We start from the raw sequence: 20,366 nt of genomic DNA on the forward strand, positions 1-20,366 counted from the left end.
GCATGACTTAACCTCCAGTGTGCTGTCTGTCTGCACTGGTCTCAGAACAGTTATAGAGAGCTATAGGATGCTCCCTATTTAGTGAATGACTTAACCTCCAGTGTGCTGTCTGTCTGCACTGGTCTCAGAACAGTTATAGGAGAGCTATAGGATGCTCCCTTGCTCCCTATTTAGTGCATGATTAACCTCCAGTGTGCTGTCTGTCTGCACTGGTATCAGAACAGTTATAGGAGAGCTATAGGATGCTCCCTATTTAGTGCATGACTTAACCTCCAGTGTGCTGTCTGCTGCACTGGTCTCAGAACAGTTTGAAATGCATCTTATTTTCATCATAACTCCATATAAAGCCTCTGAAAGACACATTTATCAGCTTTTGCATGAATGTAAATTATTTACTGTATTTTTTCAAATTGAGAATACATTAATTCTCAATGTGATAATGTACCGTTAATAATTGTCAAGCTGTAAATGATAAACCGTGAATTAAGTACGGTAAATAATGTACACTAATTAATAAACAGTAAATAATGTACACTAATTAATAAACAGTAAATAATGTATGGTAATTAATATACAGTAAATAATGTACATTAAATAATAAACAGTAAATAATATGCAGTAAATAATGTACATTAAATAATAAACAGTAAATAATATGCAGTAAATAATGTACATTAAATAATAAACAGTAAATAATATGCAGTAAATAATGTACATTAAATAATAAACAGTAAATAATGTACATTAAATAATAAACAGTAAATAATAAACAGTAAATAATATGCAGTAAATAATGTACATTAAATAATAAGCAGTAAATAATATGCAGTAAATAATGTACATTAAATAATATGCAGTAAATAATGTACATTAAATAATAAACAGTAAATAATATGCAGTAAATAATATACAGTAAATAATGTACATTAAATAATATGCAGTAAATAATGTACATTAAATAATATACAGTACATAATGTACATTAAATAATAAACAGTAAATAATGTACATTAAATAATAAGCAGTAAATAATATGCAGTAAATAATGTACATTAAATAATGTACAGTAAATAATGTACATTAAATAATAAACAATAATATGCAGTAAATAATGTACATTAAATAATATGCAGTAAATAATGTACATTAAATAATAAACAGTAAATAATATGCAGTAAATAATGTACATTAAATAATAAGCAGTAAATAATATGCAGTAAATAATGTACATTAAATAAACAGTAAATAATATACAGGAAATAATGTACATTAAATAATAAACAGTAAATAATGTACATTAAATAATAAACAGTAAATAATATGCAGTAAATAATGTACATTAAATAATAAACAGTAAATAATATGCAGTAAATAATGTACATTAAATAATAAACAGTAAATAATGTACATTAAATAATAAACAGTAAATAATATGCAGTAGATAATGTACATTAAATAATAAACAGTAAATAATGTACATTAAATAATAAACAGTAAATAATATGCAGTAAATAATGTACATTAAATAATATACAGCAAATAATATGCAGTAAATAATGTACATTAAATAATATACAGTACATAATGTACATTAAATAATAAACAGTAAATAATGTACATTAAATAATAAGCAGTAAATAATATGCAGTAAATAATGTACATTAAATAATGTACAGTAAATAATGTACATTAAATAATAAACAGTAAATAATATGCAGTAAATAATGTACATTAAATAATATACAGTAAATAATGTACATTAAATAATAAACAGTAAATAATATACAGTAAATAATGTACATTAAATAATAATACAGTAAATAATGTACATTAAATAATAAACAATAAATAATAAACAGTAAATAATATGCAGTAAATAATGTACATTAAATAATAAACAGTAAATAATGTACATTAAATAATAAACAGTAAATAATATGCAGTAGATAATGTACATTAAATAATAAACAGTAAATAATGTACATTAAATAATAAACAGTAAATAATATGCAGTAAATAATGTACATTAAATAATATACAGCAAATAATATGCAGTAAATAATGTACATTAAATAATAAGCAGTAAATAATATGCAGTAAATAATGTACATTAAATAATAAACAGTAAATAATATGCAGTAAATAATGTACATTAAATAATAAGCAGTAAATAATATGCAGTAAATAATGTACATTAAATAATAAACAGTAAATAATATGCAGTAAATAATATACAGGAAATAATGTACATTAAATAATAAACAGTAAATAATGTACATTAAATAATAAACAGTAAATAATATGCAGTAAATAATGTACATTATATAATAAACAGTAAATAATATGCAGTAAATAATGTACATTAAATAATAAACAGTAAATAATATGCAGTAAATGTACAGTAAATAATATACAGTAAATAATGTAAATTAAATAATAAACAGTAAATAATATGCAGTAAATGTACAGTAAATAATATACAGTAAATAATGTACATTAAATAATAAACAGTAAATAATATGCAGTAAATAATGTACATTAAATAATAAACAGTAAATAATATGCAGTAAATAATGTACATTAAATAATAAACAGTAAATAATATGCAGTAAATAATGTACATTAAATAATAAACAGTAAATAATATGCAGTAAATAATGTACATTAAATAATATACAGTAAATAATGTACATTAAATAATAAACAGTAAATAATATGCAGTAAATAATGTACATTAAATAATAAACAGTAAATAATGTACATTAAATAATAAACAGTAAATAATATGCAGTAAATAATATACAGTAAATAATGTACATTAAATAATATGCAGTAAATAATGTACATTAAATAATAAACAGTAAATAATATGCAGTAAATAATGTACATTAAATAATAAACAGTAAATAATGTACATTAAATAATAAACAGTAAATAATATGCAGTAAATAATATACAGTAAATAATGTACATTAAATAATATGCAGTAAATAATGTACATTAAATAATAAACAGTAAATAATATGCAGTAAATAATGTACATTAAATAATAAACAGTAAATAATATGCAGTAAATAATGTACATTAAATAATAAACAGTAAATAATATGCAGTAAATAATGTACATTAAATAATAAACAGTAAATAATGTACATTAAATAATAAACAGTAAATAATATGCAGTAAATAATGTACATTATATAATAAACAGTAAATAATATGCAGTAAATAATGTACATTAAATAATAAACAGTAAATAATATGCAGTAAATAATGTACATTAAATAATAAACAGTAAATAATATGCAGTAAATAATATGCAGTAAATGTACAGTAAATAATATACAGTAAATAATGTAAATTAAATAATAAACAGTAAATAATATGCAGTAAATGTACAGTAAATTATATACAGTAAATAATGTACATTAAATAATAAACAGTAAATAATATGCAGTAAATAATGTACATTAAATAATAAACAGTAAATAATATGCAGTAAATAATGTACATTAAATAATAAACAGTAAATAATATGCAGTAAATAATGTACATTAAATAATAAACAGTAAATAATGTACATTAAATAATAAACAGTAAATAATATGCAGTAAATAATGTACATTATATAATAAACAGTAAATAATATGCAGTAAATAATGTACATTAAATAATAAACAGTAAATAATATGCAGTAAATAATGTACATTAAATAATAAACAGTAAATAATATGCAGTAAATAATGTACATTAAATAATAAACAGTAAATAATATGCAGTAAATAATGTACATTAAATAATAAACAGTAAATAATATGCAGTAAATAATGTACATTAAATAATATACAGTAAATAATGTACATTAAATAATAAACAGTAAATAATATGCAGTAAATAATGTACATTAAATAATAAACAGTAAATAATGTACATTAAATAATAAACAGTAAATAATATGCAGTAAATAATATACAGTAAATAATGTACATTAAATAATATGCAGTAAATAATGTACATTAAATAATAAACAGTAAATAATATGCAGTAAATAATGTACATTAAATAATAAACAGTAAATAATATGCAGTAAATAATGTACATTAAATAATAAACAGTAAATAATATGCAGTAAATAATGTACATTAAATAATAAACAGTAAATAATGTACATTAAATAATAAACAGTAAATAATATGCAGTAAATAATGTACATTATATAATAAACAGTAAATAATATGCAGTAAATAATGTACATTAAATAATAAACAGTAAATAATATGCAGTAAATAATGTACATTAAATAATAAACAGTAAATAATATGCAGTAAATAATATGCAGTAAATGTACAGTAAATAATATACAGTAAATAATGTAAATTAAATAATAAACAGTAAATAATATGCAGTAAATGTACAGTAAATTATATACAGTAAATAATGTACATTAAATAATAAACAGTAAATAATATGCAGTAAATAATGTACATTAAATAATAAACAGTAAATAATATGCAGTAAATAATGTACATTAAATAATAAACAGTAAATAATATGCAGTAAATAATGTACATTAAATAATAAACAGTAAATAATGTACATTAAATAATAAACAGTAAATAATATGCAGTAAATAATGTACATTATATAATAAACAGTAAATAATATGCAGTAAATAATGTACATTAAATAATAAACAGTAAATAATATGCAGTAAATAATGTACATTAAATAATAAACAGTAAATAATATGCAGTAAATGTACAGTAAATAATATACAGTAAATAATGTAAATTAAATAATAAACAGTAAATAATATGCAGTAAATGTACAGTAAATTATATACAGTAAATAATATACATTAAATAATAAACAGTAAATAATATGCAGTAAATAATGTACATTAAATAATAAACAGTAAATAATATCCAGTAAATAATGTACATTAAATAATATACAGTAAATAATGTACATTAAATAATAAACAGTAAATAATATGCAGTAAATAATGTACATTAAATAATAAACAGTAAATAATATGCAGTAAATAATGTACATTAAATAATAAACAGTAAATAATATGCAGTAAATAATGTACATTAAATAATATACAGTAAATAATGTACATTAAATAATAAACAGTAAATAATATGCAGTAAATAATGTACATTAAATAATAAACAGTAAATAATATGCAGTAAATAATGTACATTAAATAATATACAGTAAATAATGTACATTAAATAATAAACAGTAAATAATATGCAGTAAATAATGTACATTAAATAATAAACAGTAAATAATGTACATTAAATAATAAACAGTAAATAATATGCAGTAAATAATGTACATTAAATAATAAACAGTAAATAATATGCAGTAAATAATGTACATTAAATAATATACAGTAAATAATGTACATTAAATAATAAACAGTAAATAATATGCAGTAAATAATGTACATTAAATAATATACAGTAAAGAATGTACATTAAATAATAAACAGTAAATAATATGCAGTAAATAATGTACATTCAATAATAAACAGTAAATAATATGCAGTAAATAATGTACATTAAATAATAAACAGTAAATAATATGCAGTAAATAATGTACATTAAATAATATACAGTAAATAATGTACATTAAATAATAAACAGTAAATAATATGCAGTAAATAATGTACATTAAATAATAAACAGTAAATAATATGCAGTAAATAATGTACATTAAATAATATACAGTAAATAATGTACATTAAATAATAAACAGTAAATAATATGCAGTAAATAATGTACATTAAATAATAAACAGTAAATAATGTACATTAAATAATAAACAGTAAATAATATGCAGTAAATAATATACAGTAAATAATGTACATTAAATAATATGCAGTAAATAATGTACATTAAATAATAAACAGTAAATAATATGCAGTAAATAATGTACATTAAATAATATGCAGTAAATAATGTACATTAAATAATAAACAGTAAATAATATGCAGTAAATAATGTACATTAAATAATAAACAGTAAATAATGTACATTAAATAATAAACAGTAAATAATATACAGTAAATAATGTACATTAAATAATATGCAGTAAATAATGTACATTAAATAATAAACAGTAAATAATATGCAGTAAATAATGTACATTAAATAATAAACAGTAAATAATGTACATTAAATAATAAACAGTAAATAATATGCAGTAAATAATATACAGTAAATAATGTACATTAAATAATAAACAGTAAATAATGTACATTAAATAATAAACAGTAAATAATATGCAGTAAATAATGTACATTAAATAATATGCAGTAAATAATGTACATTAAATAATAAACAGTAAATAATATGCAGTAAATAATGTACATTAAATAATATGCAGTAAATAATGTACATTAAATAATAAACAGTAAATAATGTACATTAAATAATATACAGTAAATAATGTAAATTAAATAATAAACAGTAAATAATATGCAGTAAATGTACAGTAAATAATATGCAGTAAATAATGTACATTAAATAATATGCAGTAAATAATGTACATTAAATAATAAACAGTAAATAATGTACATTAAATAATATACAGTAAATAATGTACATTAAATAATAAACAGTAAATAATATACAGTAAATAATGTACATTAAATAATAAACAGTAAATAATATGCAGTAAATGTACAGTAAATAATATACAGTAAATAATGTACATTAAATAATAAACAGTAAATAATATACAGTAAATAATGTAAATTAAATAATAAACAGTAAATAATATGCAGTAAATCATTTTTTTCTCTAACACCATATCCTAACCAGATGTGAAGTGATGCTGCGACATACGATAGAAGTCTTTTCCATGTTAAACAGAATTTTTGTCCTAACTAGCCGTGACGAGTGGCAGGGAATTCTATATATTTTTTCCTCCCTCATTTGTCATGCCCAATTCCCATTGCTCACTAGATCCTTGTGGTGGTGCTGTGACTCCTCAATCTGGGTAGCAGAGGACGAATCTCTGTTGCCTTCAGTTCTGAGACAGTCAACCCGCACGTTATCACGTGACTTGGCACATGTGGAGACTTACGCTATTCGCCACGGCATCCACGCACAACTTACCACACACCCCACCGAGAGCCAGAACCACCTTATAGTGACCACGAGGAGGTGACTCGACACACCCTAACCTGGTTGCTTTGGAAGCCTGTCTGGAGTCAGTAGAAAGTGCATGCCCATATGCAGCTTCTATGACAAAATCAGTTGCATTCAATAAACCGACTGTTTCGTCGGACTGTTGTTTTCTGATTTTATTGGTATTTTAGTGTCTGTATTCGGCACATGAGCGGCGCAGCAATATTTGATTGTTTATACTGCTATTAAATCATCTTGTGGACAGTGAAAGACATATTTGATAGGTCCCAGTTTCCTTGTCTTCCCCCTGAATGTCAACCATACTGTCCTCCCAAGCCTTTAGGGTGTGTAAGAGGAAAGTGTGGGTGCATTTAATTATGTCCAGGTCAGACTCCGTAATACGGAGCTGACGAACACTGGTATCTTTTCCGTGTTTCCAGTAGTGCTTCACAATTGAATTAAAGACTTGATGATGTTTTGTGATGTGAAGGTTGATCCTGGCTCTGAGACAATATTCCCTCTGGAGCTAGTTTCAAAGCACACAAAACTCTCTCAGTGTCTCATTTCAGAGGACAGCAGAGTCGCCGCAGTAATATAGAACATTCAACCAAATTCACATAGACCATGATATAAACTTTATTATATTGCATATATAGAAGTAATATTTTCATATTAATCATTACAATTTGGCAGTTAAATGAATGTGAGCTTCATCCAGAAAAATACAATTTGGTACATATTTATAAACAACTTGTAGTTTTGAGATGTTGCATCGCTTCTCCAGCCGCCACATACAGGCCTGATGTAAACACACACAGACGAATGATGTACGGCTAATCTGGTCCGATAGCTCAAAATATAAGTCATTAATGTAGGCTTACCGTACTGAATTGGGATATGGCAAGAACACAATTTTGAATTCATTTTCTTTTTATGTAATACATTTTGTGCAGCTTTAAAGTTATAATGTTCACTAAACTGCTCTGAGGTCTGGCACAAAGGCTTCAGTGGATAACCAGGTAAGTTTGAGTTGAGTTGCTCCAGAGCAGGTCACAGATCAGCAAACTGATGCTGAAGCAATCGTCTGAGAGTAAAGTGACATCTCTCACACAATAAAGTCACACCTTCTGTTTCTCTCACTCCTTCATGGGGAAATGTACAGTGCATTCAGAAAGTATTCAGACCCCTTCATTTTTCTCATATTTTTATGCTCTTCTTTGGCATGCATTCATTATAAAATATTTTTTGTATGTGTAGGTCACATTTTCATTTCTGGAACAACATACAGAACACACTTGTTATTTATGAAGAGGTATTTTCCCCTACTGTCTTTAATGTTTTGCACTGTACAGTGCAGACACAAGACAAATGTAGTGCAACCGGTTTGGCAACGGAGAGACAATGATGAAACGGCACGCAGGAAAAGATATGACTACAGAAAAGAAACAGCAGCTAGCGTTATACAGGGCCACACTGCACCAGCGATTATGAATACACTTAAAAATAGAAAACTGGATCTAATAAAAAGCACCCCACTAAAGCCCAAATAAATGACTTCATGAGAAAGGATCTTGTACACAAAGCTCACCACATCAACCCGTCACCCTAATAATATACAGATTAATATTGGTACTGTACAAGCACAAGACGCAACTAACTGTGGGAGAGAGAGAGAACAGAGAGTTATCCTGCTGTTTCTCTTGCGAAAGAAGCACTAAATAGTTTACAGGGAAGAAAACAAACACAACATCCTCTTTATGAACTACATTTATCAATCGAATACTTAAATCACAAGGGAGAGGCACACGTGTGCTCTATAACTGAGGCTCAAACAAATCTTAGAATCTTAAAGGAAATAGTGACCAATTACAAGACCTGTACCTGCTGATTATAGTCGGATTAAATTCTAACCTTAAATCTTGATGTGTAAAATTAATGATAGGCTACACAAGACTGTTACTGCATTAGTCATTCTAAACAACAGCATGGCTTAAAGTTTGTGGGTAAAACCAGAATGTTGAGGTGTATTTACTAATTGAAACATATGTCAAGAGCCTCATTGTTTATATATATTAAAATTGTAAACATTTCAATCAAATTTGGTGAATCTCTGGTTGTCTTTAGGAAATTGCATGTCTGCAAATATAAAAACAGCAAATTATGTTTTATATATGTAGAGGGGGGGCAGTTGCCCTGTGATACCACTGTTGGCAGATTTTACTGCTGATTTGAAATATGTAATCTTGGAGATTTCTGTCTTTCCCTATTTAAGTACACTGGAGCTCTACTTTCATTAGGAAGTTGCCCGCCGAGTGGACTGACTGGTCTGGAAAGGGACTTTGCTTCAGGTGATAGAAACCGTTGAGACGGTAATGCGCTTTTCAACAACAACTTTCCACCAATCACATTTCATGTTCCATGACGTCACGTCTGTTGAGACGAACGAGTGTTGAAACGAGAGCTGTGATTGGTCAAACGTGCGTGCGCAGCGCATGCGCGTTTGATGTTGTCAGTGGAGTGCGCGCAGTGTTTTGTTCTGCTGTGAGTTTAAACTATTTCTGTATTTACGTTTTTATAACAATTTTCAGTTTTTAATATATAGAGTTTTTAGTGTTACTGATAATGAGCATGCTAAACGTTTTTCATGTCACAAGTGTTACCTTATAATATTAATTTAACATTTGCGTCTCTTAAATACGTATGACTAAGGATATTTTACTCTGTATTCACGCTTTTAGACAAATATATCCAGTATATACATCTTATGCATGTACACATACACGTACATTTGATATAAGAACCAGTTCATTGAACACACTTGAGCTTTTGTGACAACTTACTCTTGGGATGCAGTCGGCCATTAAACAGCATATTATAGGCTTCATTTACACAGTAAACAAACAATAATACAAAAGGTACCGTGAAACACGATCAACGCAGTTTCGGCCAAATGAAATGTAATTACTGAATTGTATAAATATACATAGAATAACCAGACAACTTGCCCCAACCTTCAAATACTGAATAATTAAACCGGCAGAATAATGAGCAAAATAATTAATATTCCTTTAAAAAAAAAAAAAAGCAGTGAAACAATGGTTTTAAAATATAATAAATATAAGAACTTTTGTCCACCAAATGAAAGTCATGTGGTGTAACAAACGTGTAATCGCCGTTCTGTTATGTTGACACAAATCATGAAACACAGAGAAGTCCTTCAAGACTGACCGTGAAGTTTAACAAAATAATAATTTCATCAATATTTTGACTTTTTGTAAAAGGCACGTTTCGTTCAGGTTTCGGGTGTCACAATTATGAACTTTGGCTGATTGTCAAACAGATTATTGTGATAATGCTTAAACTCTACGGTGGGGCACTACATCACGGAAACTTAAAACTTTAAAGTCTCCGTATACATCAGTCAGGCATCTGCAGTGTCATTTGAAACATTACAATCTGAACTTTCCTCAGAAACTTCTGCTTTTATGTTACTTAAAATAACAAAAGGCCTCAAAACATTTGTTGAAAATTAGCACCCCCTAGATGTAATGGTGTAGAAGTCCTTCACATAGAGTATGATGTAAGTGCTCACACTCAGGAACATGACAGTACAGTTCATTATGCTGCACTAATACCACAGTTTAAAAGATTTAACAAGTGAAATATGATTTCTGTAAGTTATCAAATACAGACATCTCTATTATGTGTCGATAACTGTTGCTCTAAGTCCCAAATAGCCCAAAACTCGATCTGCTTTTACCTTTGGAAGTGTTCATTGATTACTCTGTTGAATAATCCTATGTTATATCTTAGATATCTACAACAAAATATGCCATCCAGAGGGAAAAGCATGCTAAACAAATCATCAGAAAATATGTTTTGGACTATTGATTGTAGCTCAGCTTTCTAATGTCTAGATTGAGCTTGTAGTCCACTCAGAGGCCGAGATATTCAATGAAATAATGAGGGTGATGCTTGAACTGAACATTAGACTGAATGTCAATGGACGAGCACATCTGTGCGGGGTAAATGTGTTAGAGCGCCCCCTACAGTTCACATCTGTGAGGGATAAATGTGTTAGAGCGCCCCCTACAGTTCACATCTGTGAGGGATAAATGTGTTAGAGCGCCCCCTACAGTTCACATCTGTGAGGGGTATAATGTGTTAGAGCGCCCCCTACAGTTCACATCTGTGAGGGGTATAATGTGTTAGAGCCCCTACAGTTCACATCTGTGAGGGGTATAATGTGTTAGAGCGCCCTACAGTTCACATCTGTGAGGGGTATAATGTGTTAGAGTGCCCCTACAGTTCACATCTGTGAGGGGTATAATGTGTTAGAGCCACCTACAGTTCACATCTGTGAGGGGTATAATGTGTTAGAGCCACCTACAGTTCACATCTGTGAGGGGTATAATGTGTTAGAGCTCCCTACAGTTCACATCTGTGAGGGGTATAATGTGTTAGAGCGCCACCTACAGTTCACATCTGTGAGGGGTATAATGTGTTAGAGCCCCTACAGTTCACATCTGTGAGGGGTATAATGTGTTAGAGCGCCACCTACAGTTCACATCTGTGAGGGGTATAATGCTAGAGCTCCCTACAGTTCACATCTGTGAGGGGTATAATGTGTTAGAGCTCCCTACAGTTCACATCTGTGAGGGATAAATGTGTTAGAGCGCCCTACAGATCACATCTGTGCGGGGTAAAATGTGTTAGAGCGCCCTACAGTTCACATCTGTGAGGGATAAATGTGTTAGAGCCCCCTACAGTTCACATCTGTGAGGGATAAATGTGTTAGAGCCCCTACAGTTCACATCTGTGAGGGATAAATGTGTTAGAGCCCCCTACAGTTCACATCTGTGAGGGGTATAATGTGTTAGAGCTCCCTACAGTTCACATCTGTGAGGGATAAATGTGTTAGAGCCCCTACAGTTCACATCTGTGAGGGATAAATGTGTTAGAGCCCCCTACAGTTCACATCTGTGAGGGGTATAATGTGTTAGAGCTCCCTACAGTTCACATCTGTGAGGGGTATAATGTGTTAGAGCCCCTACAGTTCACATCTGTGAGGGATAAATGTGTTAGAGCCCCTACAGTTCACCTCTGTGAGGGATAAATGTGTTAGAGCCCCCTACAGTTCACATCTGTGAGGGGTATAATGTGTTAGAGCTCCCTACAGTTCACATCTGTGAGGTGTAAATGTGTTAGAGCTCCCTACAGATCACATCTGTGAGGGATAAATGTGTTAGAGCTCCCTACAGTTCACATCTGTGAGGGGTAAAATGTGTTAGAGCTCCCTACAGTTCACATCTGTGAGGGGTATAATGTGTTAGAGCTCCCTACAGTTCACATCTGTGAGGGGTAAAATGTGTTAGAGCCCCTACAGTTCACATCTGTGAGGGGTAAATGTGTTAGAGCTCCCTACAGTTCACATCTGTGAGGGGTATAATGTGTTAGAGCTCCCTACAGTTCACATCTGTGAGGGGTATAATGCGTTAGAGCTCCCTACAGTTCACATCTGTGAGGGGTATAATGTGTTAGAGCCCCCTACAGTTCACATCTGTGAGGGATAAATGTGTTAGAGCACCCCTACAGTTCACATCTGTGAGGGATAAATGTGTTAGAGCTCCCTACAGTTCACATCTGTGAGGGGTATAATGCGTTAGAGCTCCCTACAGTTCACATCTGTGAGGGGTATAATGTGTTAGAGCCTCCTACAGTTCACATCTGTGAGGGGTATAATGCGTTAGAGCTCCCTACAGTTCACATCTGTGAGGGGTATAATGTGTTAGAGCTCCCTACAGTTCACATCTGTGAGGGATAAATGTGTTAGAGCTCCCTACAGTTCACATCTGTGAGGGGTAAAATGTGTTAGAGCTCCCTACAGTTCACATCTGTGAGGGATAAATGTGTTAGAGCGCTCCTACAGTTCACATCTGTGAGGGGTATAATGCGTTAGAGCTCCCTACAGTTCACATCTGTGAGGGATAAATGTGTTAGAGCTCCCTACAGTTCACATCTGTGAGGGGTAAATGTGTTAGAGCTCCCTACAGTTCACATCTGTGAGGGGTATAATGTGTTAGAGCCCCTACAGTTCACATCTGTGAGGGGTATAATGCGTTAGAGCCTCCTACAGTTCACATCTGTGAGGGGTATAATGCGTTAGAGCTCCCTACAGTTCACATCTGTGAGGGGTATAATGTGTTAGAGCCCCTACAGTTCACATCTGTGAGGGGTATAATGTGTTAGAGCCTCTACAGTTCACATCTGTGAGGGATAAATGTGTTAGAGCTCCCTACAGTTCACATCTGTGCGGGGTAAAATGTGTTAGAGCCCCCTACAGATCACATCTGTGAGGGGTAAATATGTTAGAGCTCCCTACAGTTCACATCTGTGAGGGATAAATGTGTTAGAGCCTCCTACAGTTCACATCTGTGAGGGGTAAATGTGTTAGAGCCCTCTACAGTTCACATCTGTGAGGGGTAAATGTGTTAGAGCTCCCTACAGTTCACATCTGTGAGGGATATAATGAGTTAGAGCCCTCTACAGTTCACATCTGTGAGGGGTAAATGTGTTAGAGCTCCCTACAGTTCACATCTGTGAGGGGTAAATGTGTTAGAGCCCCCTACAGTTCACATCTGTGAGGGATATAATGAGTTAGAGCTCCCTACATTTCACATCTGTGAGGGGTATAATGTGTTAGAGCCCCCTACAGTTCACATCTGTGAGGGGTATAATGTGTTAGAGCCTCCTACAGTTCACATCTGTGAGGGATAAATGTGTTAGAGTGCCCCTACAGATCACATCTGTGAGGGATAAATGTGTTAGAGCCCCCTACAGATCACATCTGTGAGGGATAAATGTGTTAGAGCTCCCTACAGTTCACATCTGTGAGGGGTAAATGTGTTAGAGCCCCCTACAGTTCACATCTGTGAGGGATAAATGTGTTAGAGCCCCTACAGTTCACATCTGTGAGGGATAAATGTGTTAGAGCTCCCTACAGTTCACATCTGTGAGGGGTATAATGTGTTAGAGCTCCCTACAGTTCACATCTGTGAGGGGTATAATGTGTTAGAGCACCCCCTACAGTTCACATCTGTGAGGGGTAAAATGTGTTAGAGCACCCCCTACAGTTCACATCTGTGAGGGGTATAATGTGTTAGAGCGCCACCTACATTTCAGATTATTATTAGATATTGTAATGTTATTATTACATTATGTAATAATTAGATATTGTGATGGAATGTTATAGATAATTATTATTATTTTTTTCTAGAGCTTGCTGCACATTAGTGTAATTAAATAAGACTTTTCATGTGAATGTTGAGCTTTTATATTTGAGCTTGAAAAATTGCTGGCGGCAGCACAAAAATGCACCAGAGTTTAAGGCAGGGGTGGGGAACCTTTTTTCCATTAAGGGCCATTTGAGTATTTAAGAAATTATTTGTGGGCCATACAATTGCTTGCAATTTCTGATTGTGGGTTGAAATTAATTTACGCATTCCATTACGTGCTCACACACCAAAAACACCAAAAAGCTTTGTCTATTATACAATATTTTGTGTTGTTGTCATTTAAAATTATTTTAAACTTTATTTGAAAGGAATTTGTATTTCAGGTTAGTTGAATCAAGGCCATTTTTTTTCTTTTCAAATGATTTCTCAAATGGCTTCGCGGGCCGGGTAAAATGATCTCGCGGGCCTTATACGGCCCTGAGGCCTGAAGTTCCCCACCCCTGGATTAAGGGGTTAATTGTCTGTTTTAGGGCTTTTGTGATTTTGTGACTATTCATTGTCATACAAATAATAAAAAAGTAATTTATTCATCTTTTAAATCGTTATAAATGACAGATTTTAAGATTTCCTTTAAGGCTTTAAAAACTTGAAATATAATGAAAAATTATATTTTAAACATTCAAATATTTCTAAATGCTAAAAATGTTTCTCTTTTTGGTCAACTTTTGTTGTGGTTTAGTTCTGTCCATAGGCGAAATCAGCGTGGGGAGGGGGAGGGAGGGGGTCAGGACCCCCATCTGAGGGTTGTCCCCCAAAATATCATTAAAATATGTGTATTGTAAATAATATAATGATATATTCTTAAAATAATTGTTTAAGAAATAAAATAATACAAATGCAAACGGGGCAACAACAAAAAACCCCTTGGTGTCCCCTTCAAAAATTGCTCTTGAGAATTGTTATGTTTATTGTCCCCCCCAACATTTTGATGAAATTTTCGCCCCTAGTTCTGTCCTAAATTTCTCCCTTTCACTTGTTATTTTAGATCTTTCCAATTAAACCCACAAGTCCTGTGTTTCTTCATTCTGTCCTCTTCTCAGAAATAGAGTTAAGGAGCATTCACTCTACACTTCATCATCGTGCGCTGGAGACAAGAAACACAACCTCTTCTGAAGAATTTTCAAACTACGCTGCGTCAGAGATTCTTCTATGCTTAGATCACAACTTCAACGTCTCTATGAAGAGAGCTTAATGGCCAACTAGTGTGTTACGACAATAAGTCACTGTTTGCCGATACATACAAATAAAAGGGGAGAGCCCTAAACTGACACCTACCTGTTGCAAAATCATCCGTGACATCCCCAATAAAACAGTAATTTTATCGTAGTAAACTCCACACATAGTCCACTCCAAAAGGATTATTTAGTGTAAAACACGTTGAAGATTAGTAGACAGGCAGTCGATTAATTAAATTATGAGCTGTTCCCTCACAAAAGCATCGGAAAGCATCTCCTCCATAGACATCCATTCATAAAGAACGGCCCCTTGTCTCCTCGCTAGTGTACTGCCGCATTATGCTTTTTTTTTTGGTAAGCTTGTAGACTCTTGGTAGAGGGGTTCTGGCTGCATATCAAAAGTTCTGGATTGGTGAACTCTGACCTTCGGATCATGACGAGTGATGCGAATAGATGATCAAAACATGAATCGCGGATCTCTTGGCTCAATGGTGTGCTCAATGTCTTGTGTATCGCTCCTTAAGTGCACGTCTACTTCTGTCACTACGTGTCATTAACCCACAACGACAAAGAACATTTGGCATTACACGATCATTAAATTAAAGTTTTAAACTAGGGTTTTAAAAGATTTCTCTTTTTATCACCTTGGATGACCTTATTTGTTAAAGACCCCTCTGCCTCTTTTTTTTTTTTTCAGGCAGTGCTGTGATTTATGTTGTGTCATGGATAACCTGGAGGAGGATCTGACGTGTTCTGTGTGTTACTGTCTGTTTACTGACCCGCGAGTGCTGCCATGTTCTCACACCTTCTGTAAGGGCTGTCTGGACAACGTTCTGCAGGTCTCTGTTAACTTCTCCATCTGGCGGCCCCTCCGCCTGCCGCTCAAATGCCCTCACTGCCGCAGCGTGGTGGAGCTTCCGACCAACGGCGTGGAAGCGCTTCCTGTCAATGTCTGTCTGCGTGCCATCGTAGAAAAGTACCAGCATGACGGCAGGCCACATTCTCCCACCTGCCCCGAACATCCGCGCCAGCCTCTCAACGTCTACTGTGTCCAGGACCGCAAGCTCATATGCGGCTTCTGCCTCACGATCGGGCAGCATCAAAGTCACGCCATCGACGACCTGCAGACAGCGTACATGAAGGAGCGTGCCGCGCAGACACGTCTGCTGGAGCCTTTGAGAGGTAAGCGCTGGGAGGAAGTGTGCGGTCTGACGGAGCGTGTACAGCAGGAGAAGCTTCGGAGCGAAGAGCTCATTCAGAACGACCGTGAGGTGGTATTGCATTTCTTTCAGGGCCTCGATCTCATTCTCGCCCAGAAGAAGGAGCAGTTCCTGCAGGCTCTGGATGGGGCGAGCGTGCTGCTGGCACGTGCATACGACCCGCTCATCGAGCAGCTGAAGGACATGCAGGAAGAACAGAGCGACCTGATCTCTCTCAGCTCCAGTATTGAGAGTGAAGACTGTCCGCTGGTTTACCTGGAGAAGGTGCATCAGCTGAGGGAGCGCGTGAATGCGTTGAGTCAGAAAACATTACCTGAGGTTCCCGGTCTTCACATCACACCACGAGCAGAGCAGTTCTTCGAGGATCACTGGGCTTGTGTGACGATAACTGGGCTCAGAGACGGCCCACTTCCAGAAATCACCTGTCGCACTCAGGCATGCTCCATGAACGGCACTCGCTCTGCAAGTCAGACTCGGTTCTGGCGTCTTGGTCCATCTTCAGCTTTAGTCCTGATGCTGCTCGTGCTGATACTGACGGCTCTGTGTTTGAACCCGATGGGTGGAAGCACTCTTGGGTTCTCAGTTCTGTCAGGAGTCAGTCATATAGTTGAAAATGTTTCCAGTGAACTTCATGACATGGGGAAGTTCCTCCTCTGTCTGCTACAGAACATCAACATGACATTATGCTCTTATATTTCAACTTTAGGGGAAAACACCTTCCAACATCTGCTCACCTTTCTCCAAACACTACACTAGTGTTGAACTACTGCTGGGCCTCAATCATGCAATGGGAGCAAAACAAATGTCTATTCTTTGCGTAAATTGAATTGAATGCAACAATGGTTTTATGAACGAGCTCCATAATTTCAGTAAGAATAGTTGAGCAGAACCAATTTGTCTCATTTAGAGAGATGCTGATACAATTAGTTTTCATTATCCAATTATTTAAATCAACATCTGCTGATACTTGTAAGTTTGGAGGTTCTGCTTTGTTTTAACACTACCTTGTTTCAAATCACTGATAATTAATTACACAACTTCGAGAGAATGATAAATAATAGCTTCTTCTGTCTCTACATGTCTTCCATGTTTTATAATGACTGTTCTCACTTATACTGTAAGCAAAACACTTAAACAATGGGATGCACCGATACTACTATTACTCTTCTCATCTCTCATTATCAGCCGATATTGATCCGATATCAGTGTCGTTTTTTTTTTTTTTGGCGTATCGTCAGATAAAGGCATTTATCTGCAACATCAGAGACCAGCAGATTGTTTAAAAACCGTCGATGATCAGGGCCTGTTTAGAGCGTCTATACCTCACTGTGTGGAGCAGGTGTTTTTGCATATGAATCGGTCACCGTTACCCAAGCCAGTTAAAAACGTCAGTATTGGAGCAGATAATGATCCAAGTATTTGTTAGGGATTGTGTCATCCTAACAAAAAGCTCAATATTAACTGACATTATCAATCTTAACTCGCATGAACTGAAGTGTGAATGCCACTTTAGCAAACTCATATTCCTGCTGCGTGGAGCTTTAGGTGAGTAATGTAAACGATAGTTCCACCTGGGGAAATTCTGAAGTGAAAAGCTTACAAATCCAATTCAGAATAGTTCCACACAAGAGTCATTCACATACAGCACGAGTTGTAGGATCATTCTCCCATGTGGTTTGATGACTGGAAATATGGAAATAATGGCCTTGATCATCGACTGTTTTTAAACGATCTGCTGGTGATTGATGAATTTGCAGATAAATGCTTTTATCTGATGATATGCCGATTGGCTCATTTAATTTAATGCAACTATTGTTTTAAGAACAATGTTCTAGGAATGTTCAAAAGCACCGTCTTCATATCTGACTCATCTGTGTGTTGTCTGAGTGACTAGTCATTGTTAAGGGACCTGTTTATAAGTAGGCTGTGTTTTGTTCAGATCCCATCAGACATGTTTTATATGGATAAATGGACATCAAGTGCATCCTTTCCACAAGGTGACAAACAGGTGTCAGTAATGTTGTCTAATCGGTGTAGAACGGTTTATTCAATCCATTCTAAATCATGTGATTTACTAAAGAATAGTCTGTAATGATTAACAGGAATACAGAAGTTAACTACATCACCCATTATGCCTTCACGTTTACATTGCTGGCGCTGTAGCAGATATTAGACTTTGTATCAAGTGTCAACCACATTGTTTTAGACTAGTTAAGACCAACAACACCTGCTCATATTTAAATCAATATCCTTCAGTGTGTTGACGTGAACTAGTTTTAAAGTGTGTCGTTTCTGCATTATTAGCAGAATCAGATGGATTAACAAAATGACCAAACAGTTCAAACTGGCTGCCATCGGTTGGGAAAATGAACGTCCCACCTTTAAACTCATTTTACTGTCAGAACTCATGTTGTTTTTAAATTGTAAATGGGTTTGTGCAGAATTGGCATCGTTCTGTTGGCTGTACATTCTCTTGCGAGTGTTTTATACTTATTTGCTGTCTGTTCAAATATTCCAAATCACACTTACATGAGCCACGTGAACAATAAAATGTATGTTTATTCATTTTATTTCATTCATAGCCTGAACAGTTTCAGTGTTTGCAAAATGATTAAATCCAATAGAAAATAAAGCATGTGTTTATCGAGGCCTCATCCTCCCGTTTGAAAACATGTTGAATTTGCTGTATACAACTCTCGTCCTCACTGAAAATTGAGCGTTTCAAGAACTCTCCATTATGACCAACACAGTTTTAAAGTAAAAATAGTTTGTGTGGATGTGGCGTGAGATGATGGGTGCTTATTGTGCTTTAATTACAGCATCAAGAGAAATGTACTCTTATTTATTAACACAAAACATGCAAATATCACACAGATTTCTTCTATATAGTATAAAACAGTACTTTTATTTAAAAAGGGTAAAGGATAACGAAAGCTTTGCTTTATGGAGTATTGATGAGTTTTCCTCATGTCTCGTTCGCTCGCAGGACGATGGTTTTGGGGATGATGGCCATGTTCTTGGTGGTGTTGTGCGTCTTGTAGATGCCATCTGAAACATGCTCCTCAGAGAGATGATGATGATGAATTGAGTGTTCTTCATTTGTTCTTGTAATCATGAGTCACAATCAGATTCACATGGCCACTGATGTTTGTTTTTTGGCCGATGAATCTTTCAGAAGAATTTGTCAAATATTTCGACCAATTAAGTGAAAAGAACCTACAGGAAGGATTCACTGACAAATTGGACATCACTACGGATGTGTTTCCATAGTGCATACGGGAGTTTATTCTGTGTATTTTACATCTCTGACTTGAGTTAGTCCAACACTGATCAGTTAATGATCTGTATATTGATTGAGAACATAACACCACGTTTTTTCCCACACTTTTCTTAAGAAAACTCCCACAATTACTGAACATTCCCAACATTTTGTGCTGCTCTTCAATGTCTATATGATATTGACATGCAGCTTTTCACACTTGGGTCAATTGAATGAAATGTGCAAACATTCATTGATGTTTAAGAAGAATC

General features: G+C 33.2%; 1 protein-coding gene across 1 annotated transcript; it reads left to right on the plus strand.

Annotated features, from left to right (window-relative positions):
• Positions 1–9,623: 9,623 nt before the first annotated feature.
• trim59 (tripartite motif containing 59) lies at positions 9,624–19,570 on the plus strand. Its single transcript, XM_052107522.1, has 2 exons — positions 9,624–9,686; positions 16,313–19,570. Exons 1-2 carry the CDS (start codon positions 9,649–9,651, stop codon positions 17,589–17,591), a joined length of 1,317 nt encoding a protein of 438 aa, XP_051963482.1. The 5' UTR covers positions 9,624–9,648; the 3' UTR covers positions 17,592–19,570.
• Positions 19,571–20,366: the final 796 nt, after the last annotated feature.

The sequence above is a fragment of the Xyrauchen texanus genome, chromosome 36 (genome assembly GCF_025860055.1).
Source record: "Xyrauchen texanus isolate HMW12.3.18 chromosome 36, RBS_HiC_50CHRs, whole genome shotgun sequence".
NCBI classification, from domain to species: Eukaryota; Metazoa; Chordata; class Actinopteri; order Cypriniformes; family Catostomidae; genus Xyrauchen; species Xyrauchen texanus.

Coding starts and splice junctions, on each gene's coding strand:
- trim59 (XM_052107522.1), top strand. CDS start 9,649: ATGTTGTCAGTGGAGTGCGCGCAGTGTTTTGTTCTGCT. Junction 9,687..16,312: donor GCGCAGTGTTTTGTTCTGCT/GTGAGTTTAAAC, acceptor TTTTTTTTTCAG/GCAGTGCTGTGATTTATGTT.